The sequence below is a fragment of the Diceros bicornis genome, chromosome 3 (genome assembly GCF_020826845.1).
Source record: "Diceros bicornis minor isolate mBicDic1 chromosome 3, mDicBic1.mat.cur, whole genome shotgun sequence".
NCBI lineage: Eukaryota > Metazoa > Chordata > Mammalia > Perissodactyla > Rhinocerotidae > Diceros > Diceros bicornis.
In genome coordinates, this window is record NC_080742.1 from 90,530,875 (window position 1) to 90,552,234 (window position 21,360).

The 21,360-nt window shown below is 45.7% G+C and overlaps 2 protein-coding genes across 4 annotated transcripts; both read left to right on the forward strand.

Annotated features, from left to right (window-relative positions):
• The first annotated feature begins 321 nt into the window (after positions 1–321).
• On the forward strand, positions 322–6,903 carry GSTK1 (glutathione S-transferase kappa 1). Of its 3 annotated transcripts, XM_058531913.1 has the most exons (8): positions 322–442; positions 1,000–1,081; positions 1,302–1,430; positions 1,740–1,840; positions 2,017–2,052; positions 3,910–4,026; positions 4,385–4,478; positions 4,763–6,903. In XM_058531913.1, the coding sequence occupies exons 1-8, from the start codon at positions 371–373 to the stop codon at positions 4,810–4,812; spliced, it is 681 nt and encodes a 226-aa protein (XP_058387896.1). In that variant the 5' UTR covers positions 322–370; the 3' UTR covers positions 4,813–6,903. The 3 variants fall into 3 exon arrangements, with proteins under 3 accessions (XP_058387896.1, XP_058387899.1, XP_058387901.1); XM_058531916.1 differs by lacking the exon at positions 2,017–2,052; XM_058531918.1 differs by lacking the exon at positions 1,302–1,430.
• Positions 6,904–18,881: 11,978 nt separating this feature from the next.
• On the forward strand, positions 18,882–21,276 carry TMEM139 (transmembrane protein 139). Its single transcript, XM_058569665.1, has 2 exons — positions 18,882–19,452; positions 19,664–21,276. Exons 1-2 carry the CDS (start codon positions 19,118–19,120, stop codon positions 20,061–20,063), a joined length of 735 nt encoding a protein of 244 aa, XP_058425648.1. The 5' UTR covers positions 18,882–19,117; the 3' UTR covers positions 20,064–21,276.
• Positions 21,277–21,360: the final 84 nt, after the last annotated feature.

The window sequence follows — 21,360 nt, forward strand, 5'->3', positions numbered from 1 at the left end:
GACGAGCAAACCGAGGTTCAGAGAGGTCAAGTGGCTTGCCAAAGGCGCACAGCTAAACGAGAAGCACGGCATGCATCTCAAACCACTTCCTTTTGGCCCCGACTCCACCCCGGGGAGAATAGCGTCTGCGAGGAGCGCGGGTCACCACACCGGCGCGCTCCCCACCCTCCCCGGCTCCCCGCAGGCGCAGCCGCCCCGCCCGCCGGACTCTGCCCGGGGCGGTTTTCCTCCGCTAGGCTGCGCGGCGGAGGCGGGGGCGGGCCTCCCTGCAGGCCGGAAGTTGGGGCCGGGCCGCCGCGCTCCGGTAAAAGGAAACGCGCGCCGTCGCTCGGCCGCAGGCCTGCTCGCTTCGCCTGCCCCGGGCTGCGGCATGGAGCGCCTGCCGCGGACCCTGGAGCTCTTCTATGATGTGCTGTCCCCCTACTCCTGGCTGGGCTTCGAGGTGACGCCGGGGGAGCCTCCTCGGCCGGGGCTTGGAGGGCGAGGGCAGAGGGCAGAGCGAGCGCAGGGCCCAGGGCGCAAGGCCCGCCGTCTCGTGAAATTCCTGGCACAGCCCGATGCGGTTTAGGACAAGCAGATAGAGGGCCAGGGCTGAAGGGCACTTTGTGTTTCTAAACGGGACACGGTCCCTGGCTCTAGGTCGAGTCCTAATATCCTAAGGCAGTGGTTTCCCACGGTGTTTGGAAGAAGAGGGGTAACTCCAAAGAATCCCGGAGAAATCCGTGGCACCGACACCTCTTAGCCCTCCCATGTCAGTTTTAGGAGGTGGAGTGCACAACAGATGGAAACCGTCCCCAGAGCAGAGATTCTGGGGTCAACTTCTAGGAGTGGAGAGTTTTGCAATTTCAAACCAGACAACTTTGGGTATGCGCATAACCCCTGCTCTGCGCTTAGAGCCTCTGGCTAATGCGCTGCCCTGAACACCCTTGTGTTCCCTCAGCGGTTTTCACTCTTTCCGTCTTACACACTGAGTCTAGATCTTCACCTCTGCTCCTGCAGATCCTGTGCCGGTATAAGAACATCTGGAACGTCAACCTGCAGTTGCGCCCCACCCTGATTGCAGGGATCATGCAAGACAGTGGTACGAAGGCAGGTGCTGGGGGGGAGCACCCCATAATGGGGCAGGGATTTGGGGGCGGGGGGCTGATTTCAAAGGCCCAGGGGGGCTGCCCTCAACTGGATTTTTACATTGGCACCAGCAGCTAGTAATTTGCCCTCTGCCCAAAACCCGGGTTGGGGGTCCCCCAAGCCTGGGACCCATAGATCGTCTCTCAGTACCGTGCCCAGCTTTCCACTTGCAGGAAACAAGCCACCAGCTCTGCTTCCCCGCAAAGCCAAATACATGGAAAGTGACGTTAGGCTCCTGGGACAGCATCTCCAGGTTCCCATCCGATTCCCCAAGGAGTTCTTCTCTGTGATCCTTGAAAAAGGTGAAGAGAGTGGAATACAGATGGGGTATCAAGTGGAAGGCAGCGAAGTTGGAGATTGTAGGGCCAGAAAGGAGGGGCTGGGCAACTACATTAAATGAAACAAACCTTGGGAAAACACAAGATCCGAGTTGAATGAGCAGAAGGTTGTGGGGACATAAGAGGAGGAAGAGCAGGACAAATTGGCTATAAACACTTGGGTGGGAGGCTGAGGGCCATGGAGCTCTGGGGGATGTCAGAAGCAGGACAGAGCCCGTGCTCCGTGGGAAACAAGCTAGAGGAGCCCTACCTCTGAGTGCATCTGCCCCACAGGAAGTTTGTTGGCCATGCGATTCCTCACCGCCGTGAACTTGGAGCACCCCGAGGTGCTGGAGAAAGCGTCCAGGGAACTATGGATGCGCGTCTGGTCACGGGTGAGGGCAGGGCTCTGGGAACCCACTTGGGACACTCTGCATGACTTGGTGACCCTTCCCTAGGCCCATTGCCAGAGTCTTGGTTCTGCCCTCCGCTAATGTTCACTGACCTGCTGTCCTCCATCATCCCCCACATGTCACCACCCCCTTCCTGCTGCGTGTCCTCTTCTTCCCAGGATGAAGACATCACGGAGCCCCGGAGCATCCTGGCTGTGAGTGTCCTGGCTCTGCCCCCACTGTTCCATAGAGAATCAGAACAGTTGGCATTTGGGGGTGGAGAGGACATAGGTTCCTTATTTGACGGAAGAGGTCATAGTTACTTGGGGAGAAAGGATGCCTGTGTTTGAGGGGCCAAATTACCGAAAAGTTGAAATTAAGAGGACTCTCGAATATCTCTTGGTTGAAAGGGAAAGTGCAAAATTCTACATGGGTAGATTTTATTTGAGGAAAGAAGTCAGTGAGAGAGAGATGATATGTTGGCACCCCAGAGGGGGAGAGTTGAAGTATTGGCAAGTCTTGGCCCCAAAGACTCCAACACAAACCTCACCTACACATGCAGAGTAGAAAGCAGGAGACTTTAAAAACAGGCTTTAAAAAGACAAAAAGAGATAACTGACTCAAGCCAGAATTCTACAGAAGCCTGAGTGAGAACAAAAGGAAATAGTTCAAAACATTAAAATGTGTGCCAGCCATAGGCGGGGGTATAAAAAGTAAGTTTTTCTTCAGGATTAAATCAGGAAATTCAAAACAATATTTTCCCTTTAGTTTACGAAAGATAGTTGAAGCATATTCAAATTTAACATATAAAATGGCAAATTACAAAAAAAGTTACACATACAGAAGGGCCAACATATCCTCCAGTGTTTTTATTCCTGTAAAGTATATGCATAGGCTTGCCTTTTCTCTTAATATTTAACAGTCATTTTCCATGCCATTTTAAGCTCTTTGAAAGTATAATTCTTAGTTTCTACATAGCATTCCATTCAGTGGACCTATTTTTGTTTACTTAACCAATCCCCTACTGTTGAAGATTTGGTGTGGGACACAATCCTCTCATTTAGCCAAGTCAAAGACATTGTTTCATCAGAATGCATTGCATGACTTTGTGTTTCCCCTCCAGGTCGAGGAGGTCAGGTTGCCATGGTTCTCAACTTTGGCTGTATATTAAAAACACTTGGAGACCTGGACGTGGGCTCTGTCTCTCAGACATTCTGATGTAATTGTTCTAGGGAGTAGCCTGTGAATTGGGATTTTTACAAGCTCCTCCAGGACATTCTAATGTGCAGCCAAAGTTGAGAACCACTGATCCCACACTGTACCAACCATCCCCAAACTGACGCTTTTATCATTCTCTTGAAGCCAGGCAGGTGGCCGTAGCTGTGTGCCCTACTCAAAAGTCCTCAGGAAATTCCATCAGAATTAGAGCTTAGCCCTTGATTCAAAAAAAGCACGAGATTTTCCAGAATTCTGAGAAGTAGGAAGGCAAGAGCCACAGCCTTAACTTCAGGGGACTTGAATTCTGGCATTGGCTCTGCTACTAACAATGCTGACCAAGTCATGTACTCCCTTTGGACTTCAGTCTCCTCACTGGTTAATGAAGAAGTGGGGAAGATGGTCTCTAAGATGCCCTCTGGCATTGAATTTCTGTAACTGTGACTCTTGGCCACCTGCTCTTTCCACCAATCTCAAGATTTTAAAGGAAGAAAATAGCCCCTCTTGGCAAGGATAGACCTCCACTCGTGGTGGGTAATGGCACTGCCAGGAAAACTTGGGGGCAGAAAATAAAAAGACCGGAGTTTTGGAGGCCGGCCCAGTGGCACAGTGGTTAAGTTCACGCCCCCTGCTTCAGCGGCCTGGGGTTTGTGGGTTCGGATACTGGGTGCGGACCTACACACCGCTCATCAAGCCATGCTGTGGTGGCGTCCCACATACAAAATAGAGGAAGATGGGCACAGATGTTAGCTCAGGGCCAATCTTTCTCACCAAAAAAATAAAAAGACCAGGGTTTTCTCCTGGGATCCCCACCCTTGCTAATGCAGACAGTTGTGTTCCCTATCACATCCCCTCAGGCTGCAGAGAAGGCTGGCATGTCCACGGAACAAGCCCGAGGACTTCTGGAAAAGATCTCAACACCACGGGTGAAGAACCAGCTCCAGGAGACCACCCAGGCAGCCTGCAAATATGGGGTGAGCCACTCTCTCTGTGTGTCCCTAATCCCAGTGCTGAGACACAGTCTGAGAATCTCTGCTGGGTCCCCACACTCCTGTGCAAAGTCTGCTCCCCAACATGAGTCCCCCCAAGCTCTCCAGACAGCCCTCATCCTCTCTCTTCCTGTCCCAGAACTCAAGGAAAGGAAAGGAGGGAGATAGATGGTGAGAGACAGAAACAGAAAACTCTCCTTAGAACCGTGGAGCCTCTTATCAAACACCTCTGGCTGCTTTGCATCTGTGACCTCAGACAAGTGTTGACTCGCAGCCTTCAACCCTGGCCTAATAAACACCTGCTCCGTCACCTTCCTCCTTGCACTGTAACTGCTTTCTCCAGGCTTTTGGGCTGCCCGTCACTGTGGTCCACCTGGGTGACCAAACCCACATGTTGTTTGGCTCTGACCGGATGGAGTTGCTGGCATACCTGCTGGGTGAGTTACAGGTTCATGGTGAGCTGCCCTTGACCCCAGCCCTACCTGCATTATATCAGTTGACCAGAAGTACAGATTCAGAGCAAACTATGTTCTAGGCATTTCCCAACAATGAAGCCTCATACAGACACAGGGGTGCTCGAGATTGAATGGGAAGGGGCCACCTTCATCCCCATAGGAGAGAAGGAAACCTTCTGTACCTTGAAGCCAAGCAGAGCTCGTCCTAGAAAACCGTTGGGGGCTTGTGGGGCCAGCTTCTGACGTATGTGTGTTTCTCTATCCAGGAGAGAAGTGGATGGGCCCTGTGCCTCCAGCCATGAATGCCAGACTTTAAGGATGCCCAGAGGAAGCAAAATTATTGGTATAAAAAAGCAGACCAGGGGCCGGCCCGGTGGCGTAGCAGTTAATTGCGTGCGCTCTGCTTTGATGGCCCGGGGTTCACAGGTTTGGATCCCTGGCGCACACCGATGCACTGCTCGTCAAGCCATGCTGTGGTGGCATCCCATATAAAATAGAGGAAGATGGGCATGAATGTTAGCCCAGGGCCAGTCTTCCTCAGCAAAAAGAGGAGGATTGGCATCAGACGTTAGCTCAGGGCTGATCTTCCTCACAAAGAAAAAAAAAAAAGCAGACCATCTCTGTACCCCTCTTCCACTGTGGGGCACTGGGACTCTTTCCTTGTCTAATAGAGATGCTTCTGTGGCCCTGGGGGATGCCCAGAGGGCTGAGTGGTACATCTACTGTTACTCTCATGGCTGCTCTTACTTCTGTGCTTCACAAGTGCCTTTCAAGAGCCCCAAACTCTGCTTTCCCACAAAATAAACCTAATGCCATTAGCTGTAATATTCTTGGGTCTGTGTCTTCCCTGGTATTTGTGTGTTCTTGTTCCTGCAGTCACATCCTGTCCACTCTAGGTGTTTGAGAAGAACAGCTCTTTCCGTACTCCCAGCCCGTGGGCGACTTGCATGGAAGGAGCAGGAAACTGTCCCTCTTTCTTTTCTACAGAAACTCCCTAGATCCCTCTGTCAGGGACAGAGACTAAGCCAGATGGATTTTGCAACTAAGTAGTTTGGCACTTACTGTCTTCTGACCAGCCACGGTGCCTGAGATGGGACTGGGACTAGAGGCCCAGTGGGAGTGAAGACTGGGCATGACTGAGCTTGTGCCCAGGTATTTAAACCAAGTCCAGCTACACTGACCAGCAGAACCAGGGCAAGGTGGTGCAGGGAGAGCAGCTGGTGTTGCCATAGCCTGGAGGAGGGGCTCATCCCCTCATCCATGGTGCAGATCCTGAGAAAGGCCCAGGCCTCTCCCTGGCCTAGAATAACCCCTGATCCTCCCACACAAACCCATAGCTCTCCCACTCCCCCAATTATTTATCCAAAGTCCTGCCTCCATCTGCTCCCACTGTGCAATCATCAGAATACCTGGTGTTTCAATAGTATTTGGACTTCTTTGAGAACTCTCTTTATTCAGAAGCTGAAACCACACTTGGACGCTTGTTGGGAACCAGGTGTGGAGCCTTCAATGGCTCGAGGGGCTTTGGGAGGGGATGCCATCTTCCCTTTGCTCCCTCTCTCTGGCTCTTTCTCATCTCATATCCCATTTTCCCCTTTTGTCCCCCATCACCTCCTGTCTTCCTCCTCTCTTCCATGATTCCAGGATTTCAAATCATCCTGACCAGGTTCATCTGTGATATAATACCAGAAGTACTTCTCCAAATAACCACTCTCTCCTTCAAAGGAGATGTTGTGACGTGTACAGCTAATATAAAAATATAGGAAAATGTCCAACCTGAAGAAATATAAGGGCAAGTTAAAACAAATTGTAACTTCTCATATATCAAAGCTGCCCAGCGTGTGGTGAGTAGAGACAAAGTTTTATGAATAAAGATGCTTGTCTCAGCATTATTTGTGACATCAGATAACTTAAATATCTAAGAGTAGGAGGATGCTTGAATAAATTATGGTACATCCAGGATATAATGTTTCCTAGCCATCAAAAATTGTATTTGTGGTTCCGACCTGGTGGCACAGTGGTTAAGTTTGCACGCTCCACTTTAGCAGCCCAGGGTTTGCAGGTTTGGATCCCGGGCACGGACCTATGCACCGCTCATCAAGCCATGCTGTGGTGGCATCCCACATACAAAATAGAGGAAGATGAGCGCAGATGTTAGTTTAGGGCTAATCTTCCTCAGCAAAAAAAAAGGAAGATTGGCAGCAGATGTTAGCTCAGGGTCAATCTTCCTCACTAAAAAAAAAAAAGTGTGAAAAATTTTAAAGAACATTGGAAATTCTTAGGATATAATATTGATGCAAAAAAGATGAAACTATGTATAGTATGATCTCAATTATATCTTGATGTATAAAAATATATTACACTACAGAGGACATTAGTATATTAATCCTGGAATAAAATATGTCAAAATGTTTCCATTTTATTTGTATACTTTTTTAAATGATCATTTATTCTCGTAAACAAACATATATGTCAATAAGAAAATACAAGGATTTGTAGATTCACATTTGGGTACAATTGTGCGTCCTTCCCATTGTTTTCTAAACGTATCAATTGCTTGACTTAATCCTAAATCTTATCCCAGGCTAATGTGGGATAATCTCTTATTGTAGTTGCATATTTCCCAGCTCTGCCTTGTCTTCTTCAAAGACTCTAGCATCCTATTTTCCTAATCCAATAGCAGAATTTAATCGTGTCTGGAGGGATGAGACAATTTCTGAACTAATCCTTACATACATGATCTAGATCATAATCTCTGAACTCCTTCTGCTAGATAGAATCCAAAATGAGTATATTAGTGAGGGTTTTCCAAAGAAATGGAACAAATAAGATATTTATAGATACAGACAGAAATCAGAAAGATTATAAGGGATTGGCTTACATGATTATGGAGGCTGAGGCATCCCAGATCTGCTGTCTGCAAGATGGGGGCCCAGGAAAGCCAGTGGTGGGTGCTATATTTCCAGTCCAAGTCCAAAGGCCTAAGAACCAGGAGCTCTGATGTCTGAGGCAGAATATGGATGTCTCACTTAGAGCAGAGAGAGCAAATGCAGCCTTCCTCTGCCTTTTTCTATTCCAGCCTTCAATGGATTAAATGATGCCCACTCACTCAGTCCACCTTGCAAATGCTAATCTTCTGGAAATGCCCTCACAGATACACGCAGTTAATGTTTTATCAGCTGTCTAGGCATCCCTTAGCTCAGTGAAGTTGACACATAAAATTAAGCATCACATCAAGAAAGGAAAAAGCCCCCAAATGCAGCTGTATTTTTTAAAATAAAGGAACACTCTCTCTTCTAATCCAAAGAGAGTCTCATACTTATTCTTAGTTTCTTCCTCTTCTCCCCTTCTGATCAACAGTTGTAAGGTGATATAAAATTTGCAATTATATCCAGACTCAGAATTCAATCCTGAACCACTTGCTTACAGTGTAATTCAAATTCCAAGCTTAAAAAATAACATTATGCTTCCAAAACACAACCTTGGGTAAAATTCCTAGAAGTGGTTTTTTTTCTTACAGTGCCAAAACACAAGTGGTAATTAACAACAACAAAAAAGTAATGCATGCACGTGGTCAAACAAACAAAACAAAAACAGAAAAACAGAGCAAGGTGTCAAGTGAAAAGTGAAGTCTCCCCCTTCCCACTCCCATTCCTACTCTCCAGTTTTTTGTGTGCTCCCAGAAATGTCTATATTTTCTAACACGCAGATGTCAGACATAATGCACAGAGATACTGTACACGTTTCATCCAGTTTCCCCAGTGATAACATCTTGCATAACTATGCTGCACTAACACCACCAGGAAATTGACATTGATACCATCCATCAACCTTGTTCAGACCTCACTAGTTTTATATGCACTCATTTGTGTGTCTGTATTTAGTTCCATAAAATTTTATCACCTGTAGACTCCTGTGACAACCACCACAGTCAAGACACAGAACATTTCCAGCATAAGGATCCTTCATGCCACCCTTTTGTAGCTATAGCCACCTCCCTCCCTCCTCACTTCCCTAACCCCTGGCAACCACTAATCTGCTCTTCATCTAGTTTATCATTTCAAGAATGCTGTATTAATGGAATTAGATTGGCTTGTTTTCACTCGGCATAATTCCCTTGAGATGCGCCCAAGGTCCTTCGTGTATTGGTCCTTTGTTCTTTTTATTGCTGAGTAGTGTTTCATGGCATGGAGGTGCCACAGTTTGTTTAACCTGTCAAAGGACATTTAGGTTGTTTCCACTTTGGGCTATTCCAAATAAAGCTGCTATGAACATTCATGTATAGGTTTTTATGTGCAAATAAATTTTCATTTCCCTGGGGTAAATGCCCAGGAGTGCAGTTGCTGGGCCATATGGTAAGTGCCTGTTTAGTTTTGTAAGAAACTGCTATACTTTTCCAGAGTGGCCATACCATTTTACCTTCCTACTAGCAATGCATGAGTGATCCAGTTTCTCCACATCCTCACCAGCATTTGGTGTTATTACCATCTTTTATTTTGTCCTTTCTGATAGATGTGTAGTGATGTCTTATTTTGACTTGAATTTGCATTTCCCTAAGGGCTAATGATGTTGAACATCTTTTTTCTTGCTTATGTGCCATCTGTGCATCCTGTTTGTGAAATATCTGTTCATGTCTTTTGCTCATTTTCTAATTAGATTGTTTTGAGAAGTTTCCATATTGTTTTTAATAACAGATTTTAAAAGAATGTACAAATTGTAAGAACACATTTTTGAGACACTTGGGGGATAGTAACATGGACTGGGTATTAGGCGATATTAAGCAATTAATGTTCATTTCATTAAGTGTGATAATGGCAGGGTGGCTGTGCACAAAAAAGTTCTCATCAGTTGGAATTGCACTCTGAAATATTTAGGGTAGAAGTGGCATGATGCCTTTTAAAAGGTGGCAGAGGTGGAAGGAATAGACGAAACAAGAGTGGCAACCGTTGATAGTTCTTGAAGCTGTGTGATAGGTACATGGGGAGTTCATTATACTATCCTTTCTTCTTTTACATGTTTTGGGATAATCCCCTAATAGAAATGTTTTTAAAAGAGAACGTACTAGGGGCCAGCCCAGTGGTGTAGTGGTTAAGTTCACACACTCCACTTCAGCAGCCCAGGGTTCACGGGTTCAGATCCCAGCTGTGGACCTACACACCACTCAACAAGCCATGCTGTGGTGGTGTCCCACATAGAAAATGGAGGATGATTGGCATATGCTAGCTCAGGGCCAATCTTCCTCACCAAAAAATAAAAAATAAAGAGAATGTACTGAGATTGTGATTCTGTGATATTACATATTTTCACCATATCCCCACAGTACTGTGCACACAAGGTTGGCTTCATGGACTTGCAACCCACGTACTCACACAGGGCCTCACAACTGGTTTAATGCTCTGCTATCACTCCTCAAAATTCTTAATAATTTTGAACAAGGGGCCCCGCATTTTCATTTTGCACTGGACTCCACAAATTATATAGCTGTAGCTGATCCTGTAAGCACATAGCACATGCTAAGTAAATGCTTATCAAATGAATGGAACAAAGAAAAGAGAAGGAAGTGAGTGATAGAAGGGAAAAAGGAGATGGAGGTGGTGCCAGGGAAGGGGAAATTCCCCCCTTCTACCCTTCTTGTGTTCTGATGGCTGGACTAATGATAAAATTGACAAAAGACCAGATTAACAGGAGAAAAACCGAGTTTAATATGTCTGTATCAGAGATCATAGAGAAATGATGCTCAAAGAGTGAATAAAGCAGGCAGTATATATATCTTTTACACAAAGAAACTACATTTGTGAGGAACAACAGGACAAAGAAACTTAGACTTGGGGTATGTAATAAGTGGGGAATTTAAGCAGAGTTTAGGCTTGAGGCAGTAAATTAGCAAGGTTTGTTTACGCAGGTTCTTGGCCCCGAATTCCCTAGCTCTGCTGATAAGGATGAGCACCTTTCATATGAGAGATTTATTTCCTGCTTTCAGGGGGAAAAGACACAGGCTCTTTTTACTTCTGAAGTAACTTTAATTCAAAATAATCAATATGTCCCTGTGGAATATTTTGGGGTAGCCTGCCCTGAACCCCAACAGTAGCAAAAAGGAGAAGGAGATAACAAGGTCAAAGGAGAGATGGATGAAGTTACAAAGTAGAAAAGTTGAATGGAGAATCCAGGAAATGATGGTGCTGGGGAGACAGAGAGGTTCAGAGAGACAGCAGGAGTCCAGATGGAGGAGTTTGGGCCCATTAGTCATTATTCTGCTTCTCAGAGGAAACACAGCCCTTCATCTGACTACAATTCCCAGGTATAAGCAAAAGTAGAAGCAGGAAGAGGTAGCCACTTGGACCCCAGGGTAAAAGAGGATTGGAGGCTGGGAAGCCAATTGGACCACTGCTCCTGGCTTGTCCCAGGCCCTGAATCCCAGCCTAGAGAGTTCCTTCAAGGTCTTCACTGGGGGTGGGGAAAATTAAAACCCTTGGCTTGAGTCAGACCCACTCCCTCTTCCGCCAAGACCATGTTCAAGGCCATGGCTGGCTCTAACTGATGCCAGACTGGAAATGGCCAGAAAAGGGCGTGTGGGGGCAGGGTGAGGCAACTGACGGAGGATCCAGGGATCAAAAGATCATGAATCATTAAATCAGCAAGTATTCACTAATTACTAGTCAATGATACAAGTATGTACTGTCTACTCCATGCCTAATAATGAGATGGATGTAAAAGCAGTGTAAACAAATCCCACTCTTATCCATGATGCATTCCTAATCCCTACCCTTCTCAGCATGAAGTCTCTCCTCTGAACCCCAGCAGCACTTAGTACCTTGTCTCACACTTTGTACCTTGTCTCATGGTTAGTTATGGACATGTCTTTCCTCTTCTGGGCAGTAACTCCTTGAAAGTGAGATTCCTGTTGGATCTACTACATACCTGAGAGTGTCCCACACAGCAAGTAAACAATAAAAAATTTATTGAATCCAAGTTTGATAACCCACTGTCGATCAGGGTTTGAGGAAACAGGTACTCCTGCAAGGTGGGTGGGAGTGTGAATTTTTGCAACTTTCAAGAGCAATTTGGCAATATCTATGAAAACTTCACTTTTAGGAATTTTTCCAATTTATACGTGTGAATATAGAAATATATTAATTGCAAAATCCTGGAAACAATCTAAATGGTTATCAGTTGGAAAGTCATTAAATAAATTAATGGTTGTTCCATAAAATAGAAACCATTCTTTTAAAAATGTATAATAGATGGAAACAAATCAAAACAATAGGGGCCTATGGAGTGGACTGGGAAGGGGCATGATGGAACTTTCTGGGTGATAGTAATGTTTCATATCTTGATTGGCGTTTGGGTTACATCAGTGTAAGATTTTATCCAAACTCATGGAATGGTCCACTTAAAATCTCTGTTTCATTGTACTCAAATTTTACTTCAAAAGAAAAAAGTTAACTGTAAACTATTTAACTCTAGTTACTTTTATGCATGCTGAAGTAGTTAGGTGGAAGTGTACTGATGTCTGCATCTTGCTTTGAACTGTATCAAAAAAATAAGATATACGGCCGGCCCGGTGGTGCAGCAGTTAGGTTCACGCATGGTGCAGCAGTTAGGTTCACGCATTCCACGTCAGCGGCCTGATTCACCAGTTCAGATTCTGGGTGTGGACCTGCTCACGGCTCATCAAGCCATGCTGAGGTGGCGTCCCACATAGTAGAGCTACAACTCTACAACTATGATATACAACTATGCATTGGGGCTTTGGGGAGAAAAAAGGAAAAAAAAAAAAGGAAGATTGGCAACAGATGTTAGCGCAGGGCCAAACTTCCTCAAACAAAAAAAATTAATAAGTTATATTGATGGATGGGTAAAGCGATAGATAGATGGATAGATATGTAATAAAGCAAGTATGGTGAAATAGTAATTGTAGAATATAGGTGTACATGGGTGTTCACTGTAAAATTCTTTTCTGTATGTTATTAAGAATTCACAATAAAATGGTCTATACACGCAGACCTATACATATTGATAAGGAACAGTCTCCAACATATGTTGTTAGATAGAAAAAGCAAAATATAACACAATACCTCTGGCATGCTCCCATGTGTATAAAGAAAGGGAGCCTGACTGTAATACATTTGCATAATCAAGGTCTCTGGGAGATATCCAGAAAAAGTTGGGAAACTGTAGTTGTCTTGAGGAAAGGGGGCTGAGAGACTGAGGTTTTGTGGTGTAAAGAAGACTTACTTTTTACTATAATATTTTTTAACTGTTGAAATTTATACCATGAATATAGATTATTTTTTAATTAATAAATAGTTTTAGTAATCATTATCTTTAATTTTTGTTTTTAAAAATTTGTTAATATCCACACATTGATACTGTCTCAGATACTGTCCTTAATCATTATTTAATTCTTTCATATGGGTGTCATCTCTCTATCCACCTCAGAAAATCCTGGAGACCAAAATCAAAAGTGTTACATTTCCTGGGGCCAGCCTGGTGGCGCAAACGGTTAAGTGCGCATGTTCCGCTGCGGCGGCCCGGGGTTCGCCGGTTCGGGTCCCGGGTGCGCACTAACGCCCCGCTTGTTAAGCCATGCTGTGGCGGCGTTCCATATAAAGTGGAGGAAGATGGGCATGGATGTTAGCCCAGGGCCAGTCTTCCTCAGCAAAAAAGAGGAGGATTGGCATTGGATGTTAGCTCAGGGCTGGTCCTCCTCACAAAAAAAAAAAAAAAAAAAAAAAAGTGTTACGTTTCCTGGGTGGAGAACCTTAGAGATTAGCACAGGGCTATGTACAATGTACAGCAGTCCCCCCTTATCTGCAGTTTTGCTTTCCGAGGTTTCAGTTACCCATGGTCAATTTCGATCTGAAAATATTAAATGGAAAATTCCAGAAATAAACAATTCATAAGTTTTAAATTACATGCCATTCTGAGTAGTGTGATGAAATCTCATGCCATCCAGCTCTGCCCCACCCAGGACATGAATCATCCCTCTGTCCAGTGTATCCATACTGTATACACTACCCACCCGTTAGTCACTTAGTAGCCATCTGGGTTATCAGATCGACTGTAGAGGTATCGCAGTGCTTGTGTTCAAGTAACCCTTATTTTACTTAATAATGGCCCCAAAACACAAGAATGGTGATGCTGGCAATTCAGGTATGCCAAACAGAACCCATTAAAGTGCTTCCTCTAAGCGAAAAGGTGAAAGTTTTGGACTTAATAAGAAAGAAAATGCTGAGGTTGCTAACATCTATGGTAACTTTTATTACAGTATATTGTTATCATTGTCCTATTTTATTATTAGTTATTATTGTTAATCTCTTATTGTGCCTAATTTATAAATTAAACTTTATCATAGGTATGTATGTATAGGAAAAAACATAGTATATATGGGGTTCGGTACTACGTGCAGCTTCAGGAATCCAGTGGGGGTTTTGGAACATATCGCCCTCAGATAAGTGGACACTACTGTAAGTTACAAACAAATGCTCCACAGTGAAATCAAGGCCCAGTGACAGGATGGTGGCCCTGCTGGTCCCACACACATGTATCCGTTACATTCAGACCTTGACTCTGGCTTTGGCTGCAGCTCACGGGTCATAACCAGGCTGGAGGAGCAGGGGGAGAAGGGCTGATAAGCTTGGGCTTCTTTTCACCAAGTTACAAATTAGGAAATGAAGCTCAGAAAGGTTAAGTACTTACCCGACATCACACAGTAAGTGGCAGAACTGAGATTTAAAATCTGGTTTGGCCATCTCCAAAAGATATGTGATTAACCACAATGCCTCCCTGTTTTCTCCTATTTAGGTCTCATATTCATGTGGGACCCTGTTGCCACTATCTGTAGACATTTCTAATAAACACAATGCTCTTTTTGTCACTCAGCAACAACCATGCTCAGTTTCTCAAATTCCAGAATCACTTTCTGTGGTTTAGTGCTGAATATCTGAGCAAGAGGGACAGCTTGAACCCCTCTGTTCACTCAGCGTTCCCAGTGAGCTTTATACAATATTACAGCTAGTTGCTGAGGGTGATAACATGTACTTTGTCTTACATACTTGAGGATTTATGATTCTTTGGAAGCCTTTCCATCCCAGAAATATCAACGTTGCTGACCTACTTCGTGTCAAATCATGTATCCACCTTCCCTACACATTTGGAGGATCTGTGAGTAAGTAACTAACACAGAGGAAAACACTCTGAACTGAGTTAAAAGGTCAAGATTCTGAGTTTGGTTCTAGTTAAATAAACCATGTGCTTTCTCTGAGCTGGTTTCCTCTTCTGTAACATAAAAATGAGAATCAGACTTACCCCATGTCATTGCTATTAAGGAACAAATGAGCTCATGGACATGGGCAAACTGTTTCTACACACATATATGTTACCACCAACACCCTTTTAGAAGTAGTCACTGGCACACTGGGATTCTAGAGATGTTCAAAGTATTACCTTTTATAATTAGCCTTATTTAGCTCATATAAGATAAGCATCCTGATACAGAGCCTGAAATCCTAACTTCTCAACCTTGCCTTATCTTCTGATATTACTTTTTGCTGCCTTTGCTGTCTGAAGATCAGCCTTTTCGAGATGCCAGTCGGTGGGGGAAAACAGCATCTAACTACTTCTCCAGGGAAGCCCAGAGTAATGATCTAAGAATGTCACAGGTGTTTTGCTAAATTATCATTACTCTGACAGCCAAAAGAGGGTTTAGAGTGGGATGACATAGTGGTTAAGAGCCAGGCTTCTGGACTGCGACTGCGGGTTCAAATCTTGACCCCAACCTTGATTAGCTCTACATTTTCCTCAAGTTTCTGACCTCACCTGTAAAATGGACATAATAATAGTAACTACCTCTTATTATATTATAGGTATTTTCAATTACTTAATTTGTGTAAAGTATTTAGCACAGTGAGAAGTATACACAAAACACTCCACATGTATTGGTTACAACTATAAAGCAGACCTCGATTCAGAAACACCAAATCACAGAAGTACAGAGACATAGAGAAGCACACGGTGGGAGACATCCATCACCCTTCACCAGAAGTCTGTCAACTATCTCTGCTTCTCCCTTTTCCCCCTGACCTCCCAATGCCCTTCACCATCATCCCCTGAAGTGAGCTGGGAATAGCAGGCCGAGAGGGGTGATCCAACCTCTAGCAAGATTTGTCAAAGGCAAGCCAGTAGAAAGTGGAGTGACAATTGAATTAAATGGTGCATTCATATTTTGCTAAGGATACTAAATTGATGAAGAAAAAGGGAGACTAAAACCTTTGGGAAGCAGTTTGGCAACGTGTATTCAAGGTAATAAAAACATTCACATTGCTTGTCTCATTAATAACATCTTAGAATTTAACTGGAGGAAATAATCAAAAAAATAGGAAAAACTACACATAAGAAGATGTTCACTGTAGCATTATTTTTAAAATAGCCTTAGGGAGGTATAATTCAACTTTTTAAAGTATACAAGTCAGTGGGGTTTCTTTCGGTATATTCACAGAGTTGTGCAAGCATCACCACCACCTAATTTAAAAATATTTTTATTACCCCAAAAAGAAATCTATTAGTAGTTACTCCCCATTCCTCCCTCTCTCTGACCCCTAGCAACCCCTAATCTACTTTCTATCTTTTGAAGTATTATGTTTGATGACCAAAACAAATTTGAATAAAATAAACTCAATGTTATTAAGTAACACAACATAAAGGTATGTTAATCAAATTATGGTATAGCTATTCAATAAAATATTATGTGGCTGTTAGAAATCACAACAAAGACTATATCAAAGGTGAACCTTATACGATACAATATTTAAAATTTTTAAAGATATGAAATGGTGAATAGACTCTGATCTCAATCAGAGTATATTCTGGTTTGTATGTGGACAGACTGAAAGAAATGTGCAGAAATTTTAAATGGCCATGTTAGGATAAATGAGATTGTGGATGACTTTTTTCTTTAACTTGTAAATATTTTGTAACATTTTATATTTTTTTAACAAACAGAATTTTTAGAAAATCTATTTAAAATTATTGGAATAGAGACTATATTGAAGGGCACAGCTAGCCAGCAATCTAGCCATTCTGACTTGAATCCAGTTCTTATCTCAATTAATGGGTCTCTCTAGTGCACACTCCTGGCAACCAAGAGCCTTAAGCTACAAAGGCGCCACCTCCACCAGACTGCAAAACCTTTCACTGTAGACAGTCAGACATTTGGCCTTTGGCCTTCTTGCCTCTCAGCCTATACCCACCACCCGCAATCTAGAACTCACTCTTTAACAAAGCCCTCTTACTTATCATACACACCAACAACTCTTAGCTAATTTCCTTCTATTAATATATTAACTGTAGATCAAAATCCTTCTGATCCCAGCCGTACTTTCCCCACATGAGCTGAACAGTAAGGAATTTGGTGGAAACAAAATAACAACAAGCTCTCCTCCCTCTCCATTCCCACTGCCTGTCCAGACACACCTCATTTACGCATCTCCTCTCTCCCCTCTCTATCAGTCTGGCTCAGAGAATCATCATTGACATCCCACCACTGCGCACACACACACCCATACACGCACACACACACACACGCACCACTCCAGGCACACTCATCTTCATCCTCTGCCCCTCCCTCCCCCCACCCTTTCTCTCTCACACACTCCCCGCCACTTACTCTGCTGCAGCAGCCCTGGCTGTGGCCCACGACTGTCCTTGGGATTGTATTTGCCTACTGGTGACCCTCTGAAGGCACGAAGCCCAGCCTGTCTATCCTTCTCTAGGTCTCAAGGACAAAGTATGCCTCCAGCCACTCAGCACCTCCCAGCACCAGCCTCACCCAGACCTACTGCCTGACCCACAACTGAAAAGAGTGGGTGCTGGCCCTACAGTGTGTGGTGAGGCCAGGCAATCTGGGAGCCTTCTAATAAGACCATCCAACTCTAAGTGAGCACTGACTGTGTCAGGACACATATGTGTTAGTTTCAGGGATTCAGAGATGATTGAAACTAATCGCTCACCTTGAGAAGCTCACAGTGGAAGAAAAGTAAGTAAACAGAAAATTACTATATAAACAGGTAAAGGCTGGGACAGGGTGGGAAGGAATACTGCGGATACATGTGGAGACAGCCTCTGCAGCAGGCACCACCTTGGGGGTGGATTTTGAAGAATCAAAAGTTAACTGGGCCATGAAGCATATACACAAACACGTCCTACAGGTCTGCAGAAAACAAAGAATTCATAGAAAACATACTTTGGCAGCGGAAGCAGGACACATCATTCCATGGCCACAGCAGTGCTCACAGTGTGCAAAACACCACGTGATCTAGAGAGAGTAAATAAGCCTCGGTCTCTGCTCCCAGGCACAAAATATATTACCTAAATATGAGGCAAACTACTCAGAATACAATGCACATTGAGAAGAAGGGAGAAGGAAAGGTGAATTTAACTCTGGTCCTAAGTACAAAGAGCACTGGGTATGAGGGTGGGGAGTACTCTCATTAAGGCACTACCTGGGGTGGGTGCAGTGAGTAAAATCCAGAAAAATCAAGGTGGGGCAATCACAGGTCAGCCTTCAGCAGAAGAGGGGAGGAGGAAGTCTGAGCAGGAACTGAGGGATTCCTGCAGAAGAGAGGTGGGGCCAGTGGGCTCCGCCTCCTCCCCCTCTCTCACTCCCCCCACAACCTACTTGTGTCCAGTCTGGCCGAGACAGGTGAGGGCGGAACTCCTAAGGCCGGTGAGAGGGCGGGAGGGTCATGGGATTGGGGCAGGGGTGGAAGGAGGGTGTCTGGTCCCTTTGTAGAGTCCACCACTTCTTCCTATACAGAGTTCGGAGAGCTCCTCACAGGCTGGTTTTGGTGTACGGGCTGCCTAGGTATTGCTGCTGGTTGCAGAGGAAAGACAAGGCTTCTCCCCACCAGCCTCCCAGCCCCTGTGGTAACTCCAGGCAGGAAACTTGAAATCTGACTTTACCAGGTTAGGGCAGGTAGAGGGTGGGGGACCCTGGCAGATATGGCGTATAGAGAGGTCAGGTGTTACCTGGGCCTCTGTCTACTGCCTGGGCCTTTGTCTGTCAGATTCTCTCCCACGTAGTTGTGTCCCCATGGCTTTGTTGTGTCTCTCTGCACTTTCTGCCTCCAACCAGAGCATGGGCTGACTGAGGAAATGGAAAGACAGGGTCAGATGGGGTAAGTGGTGCTCCTTTCCCCCTTCTCTTCCTAACAGGGTCAGACTGAGGGCCTCTGACTGGAGGGTGGGGGTTGGAGGTTCAGTGCGAGCAGTGGAGTGAAAAAAGGCAGGGCCTGCCCAGCACCTGGATTCCAGAGATGCCGGTGAGCACCGAGGTTCCAGGCAGTGGACCCCAGGACTGGCTCCTGGATGGTGTAGAAACATAGAGCTGGAAGGCAGACAGCAGGGAAGAAGGAAAAAGAAAGGTAGCAGGGCCATGACACTGTAAACTCGCACAGGGCTGGGAGTCAGAACTCCTAGGCTGGTTTCCTGGCTATTCCACACACACTGATACCCTGGGACAACAGTGTGATCCTAGAGAGAATCACAGAGCTGGAGGGAACCCTGCAGATCATTTATTTTGGCCATTTATTTGATTTGAGATTGAAGAACCTGAAACTCAAAGTATGTCTAATATGGTTACTTTGCAATCTGACCCAGCCATGATGCCAATTGCTAGTGTAGACACAACAGCTGTGTGTCTTTTTACAGGAATCTGGGGAGGGGCCATGGTGCCAAGCCAGTTGTGGGGGCGACTGAAGAACCTGCTTCTCTTCCTGTGCTGCGCCTCCCTCCTCCTGGGGCTGGTTTTGCTGGGCATACGGCTGGACATCGCCCCTGTTGCTTATTTCTTTCTGACCTTGGGTGGCTTCTTCTTGTTTGCCTGCCTCCTGGTCTGTTTTTTGGAATGTGGGTTCCAATCAGTGCAGACCCAGAGCCCGGGGGCCTCAGGCAATGCACGGTGAATTAAGGGGCGGGCAGGAATGGAGGCACACCAGGGACCCATTCTCCCCGCGTCCCTCTAGTCTCTCGGGCACACAGTCTCCGCTTTCCTGTCACTGGTATCAGTGAGAGGAGGGATCAGGGGCTAGTGGAGGGGTCTTCTGTCAGTAGAAGTTAGGAAAAGGGGTCCTTTCAGGAAGCCACCAATGACCTTACTTCTCCTCCCTCAGGGACAATGAAGCCTTTGAAGTGCCAACCTATTTAGAGTCCGTGGTGTTAGAATCACACCCCCAAGAGTTGGATCAACCACCCCCCTACAGCAGTGTTGTAATCCCCCCAGGACTTGAGGAGGGACAGTCTAGCCATCCAGATGGGCCCATGAGAGCCAGACTGGAAAGGCGAGTGGGCTCAGAGGGGTCCATAATCACAAGAAGCCCTGGAAGAGCTCCACTCAACCTTCGGCTTCGGGGAACACGAGTCGTGTCCACTGTTCCTGATCTGCAGAGCTTGGGGACCCTACAGAAGCTCCCCAGATTGGAGCCTCTTACTCCACCCCCTGCCTATGATGTCAGCTTTGGTCACCCTGATGATGATAATGTTTTCTATGAAGACAACTGGACACCCCCCTAAAAGACTTTCCCAGGATATATCAGCTCTCTGCACCAGACCCACTCATTCATTTGACCAATATTTCCCAGTGCCTGCCACGTGTCAGGAACTGTGTTTCCGCCTGGACATCACAAATGGGGACTTTAACCCAGAGGGGAGTCAGGCTATGGTAAGTCCTTCCCAGTTGAGATGTAGGTGGTACAATTTGAGTCTTCAGGCAACATTCAGTGACCTACTCCATGTCCTCTATTTCCAGAGTTAGATTGAGGGTGAAATGAAGAGGTGATCCAGAGAACCTGGAGGAGGAAGAAAAGAAACAATATCTGAGAGACAGCCATGTTGCTTCTGTTTTGGGTGCACTGCCTCTATTAGATCACTTAGGCTTCTTGGCCTTGTAAAGTATTATTACCCTTATCTGAAAAATGAGGATTCCAAGGGTAAGAGAAGTCTGATAATTTGCACAGGCGCACACTTCTAGTAAATAGCATAAAAATGACTTGAACTCTGCTCTTCCGATCCCAAAATCCATTGTGTTTTCAATACAAGGTAACAGAAGCCTCTCAATCTCTGTCTTGGACAGTTGCTGGTGAGGGGTGTAAAACTTCACATAGACATAATGGGGGACCAGTTGTGTCCACAGAAAGGGTGGGCTGAGTGTGACCAGGAATGCGCCCAGCCCCCTAGAGAAGCAAAGCTAATCAAAGTTGTGATAGCCCCTGCTCCACTGGGGAGCAGTCCCCAATGCAGTATCCCCATCCTATCGGAAAGCAGTGGAGTAAACTGCCCCAGGGGATGTTGAGAATGGGTGGGTAGGTGGGTCAGAAAGAAAAAACGTCAGCATCTGGGCGACGGGTGGCAGAGTATCTAAGGATCCCTCTTCAATCACCTATTGTGAAGAGCTGGAGCCACTTGCACTGTGCCTCGAATCACTTCAGCCTCACCCATGCGCTCCGACCGCTAGGGTTTTACCCCGACGCCCCGCCCTACTTCCCAGTTAGAACATCAGATCCCAACAGAACACCAGATATTCTTGAGTCATGTGCTGTGGCTGTGATGTAGGTTTTAGCCACTGGGTGCTGCTCAACCATCGCTGATCCACCCTCCTCGGGGTGCGCTCCCCTCTCCGGCCTTCATTCATCGCGCGGGGATCTGTCTAGCGCCGTTTAGTGTCTCCACCGTCTCCTCACCCCGCTGCCAACCGTTCAACTTCAATAAAGTGAAAAGTCCGACCACATCCGTCTGCATAAGGTTCTTGCAAGAGGCGGGTGAGGAGGGGTGGGGCCGGGGAGGGCGCCGTGATTTCCGCGGGAACCGGCGA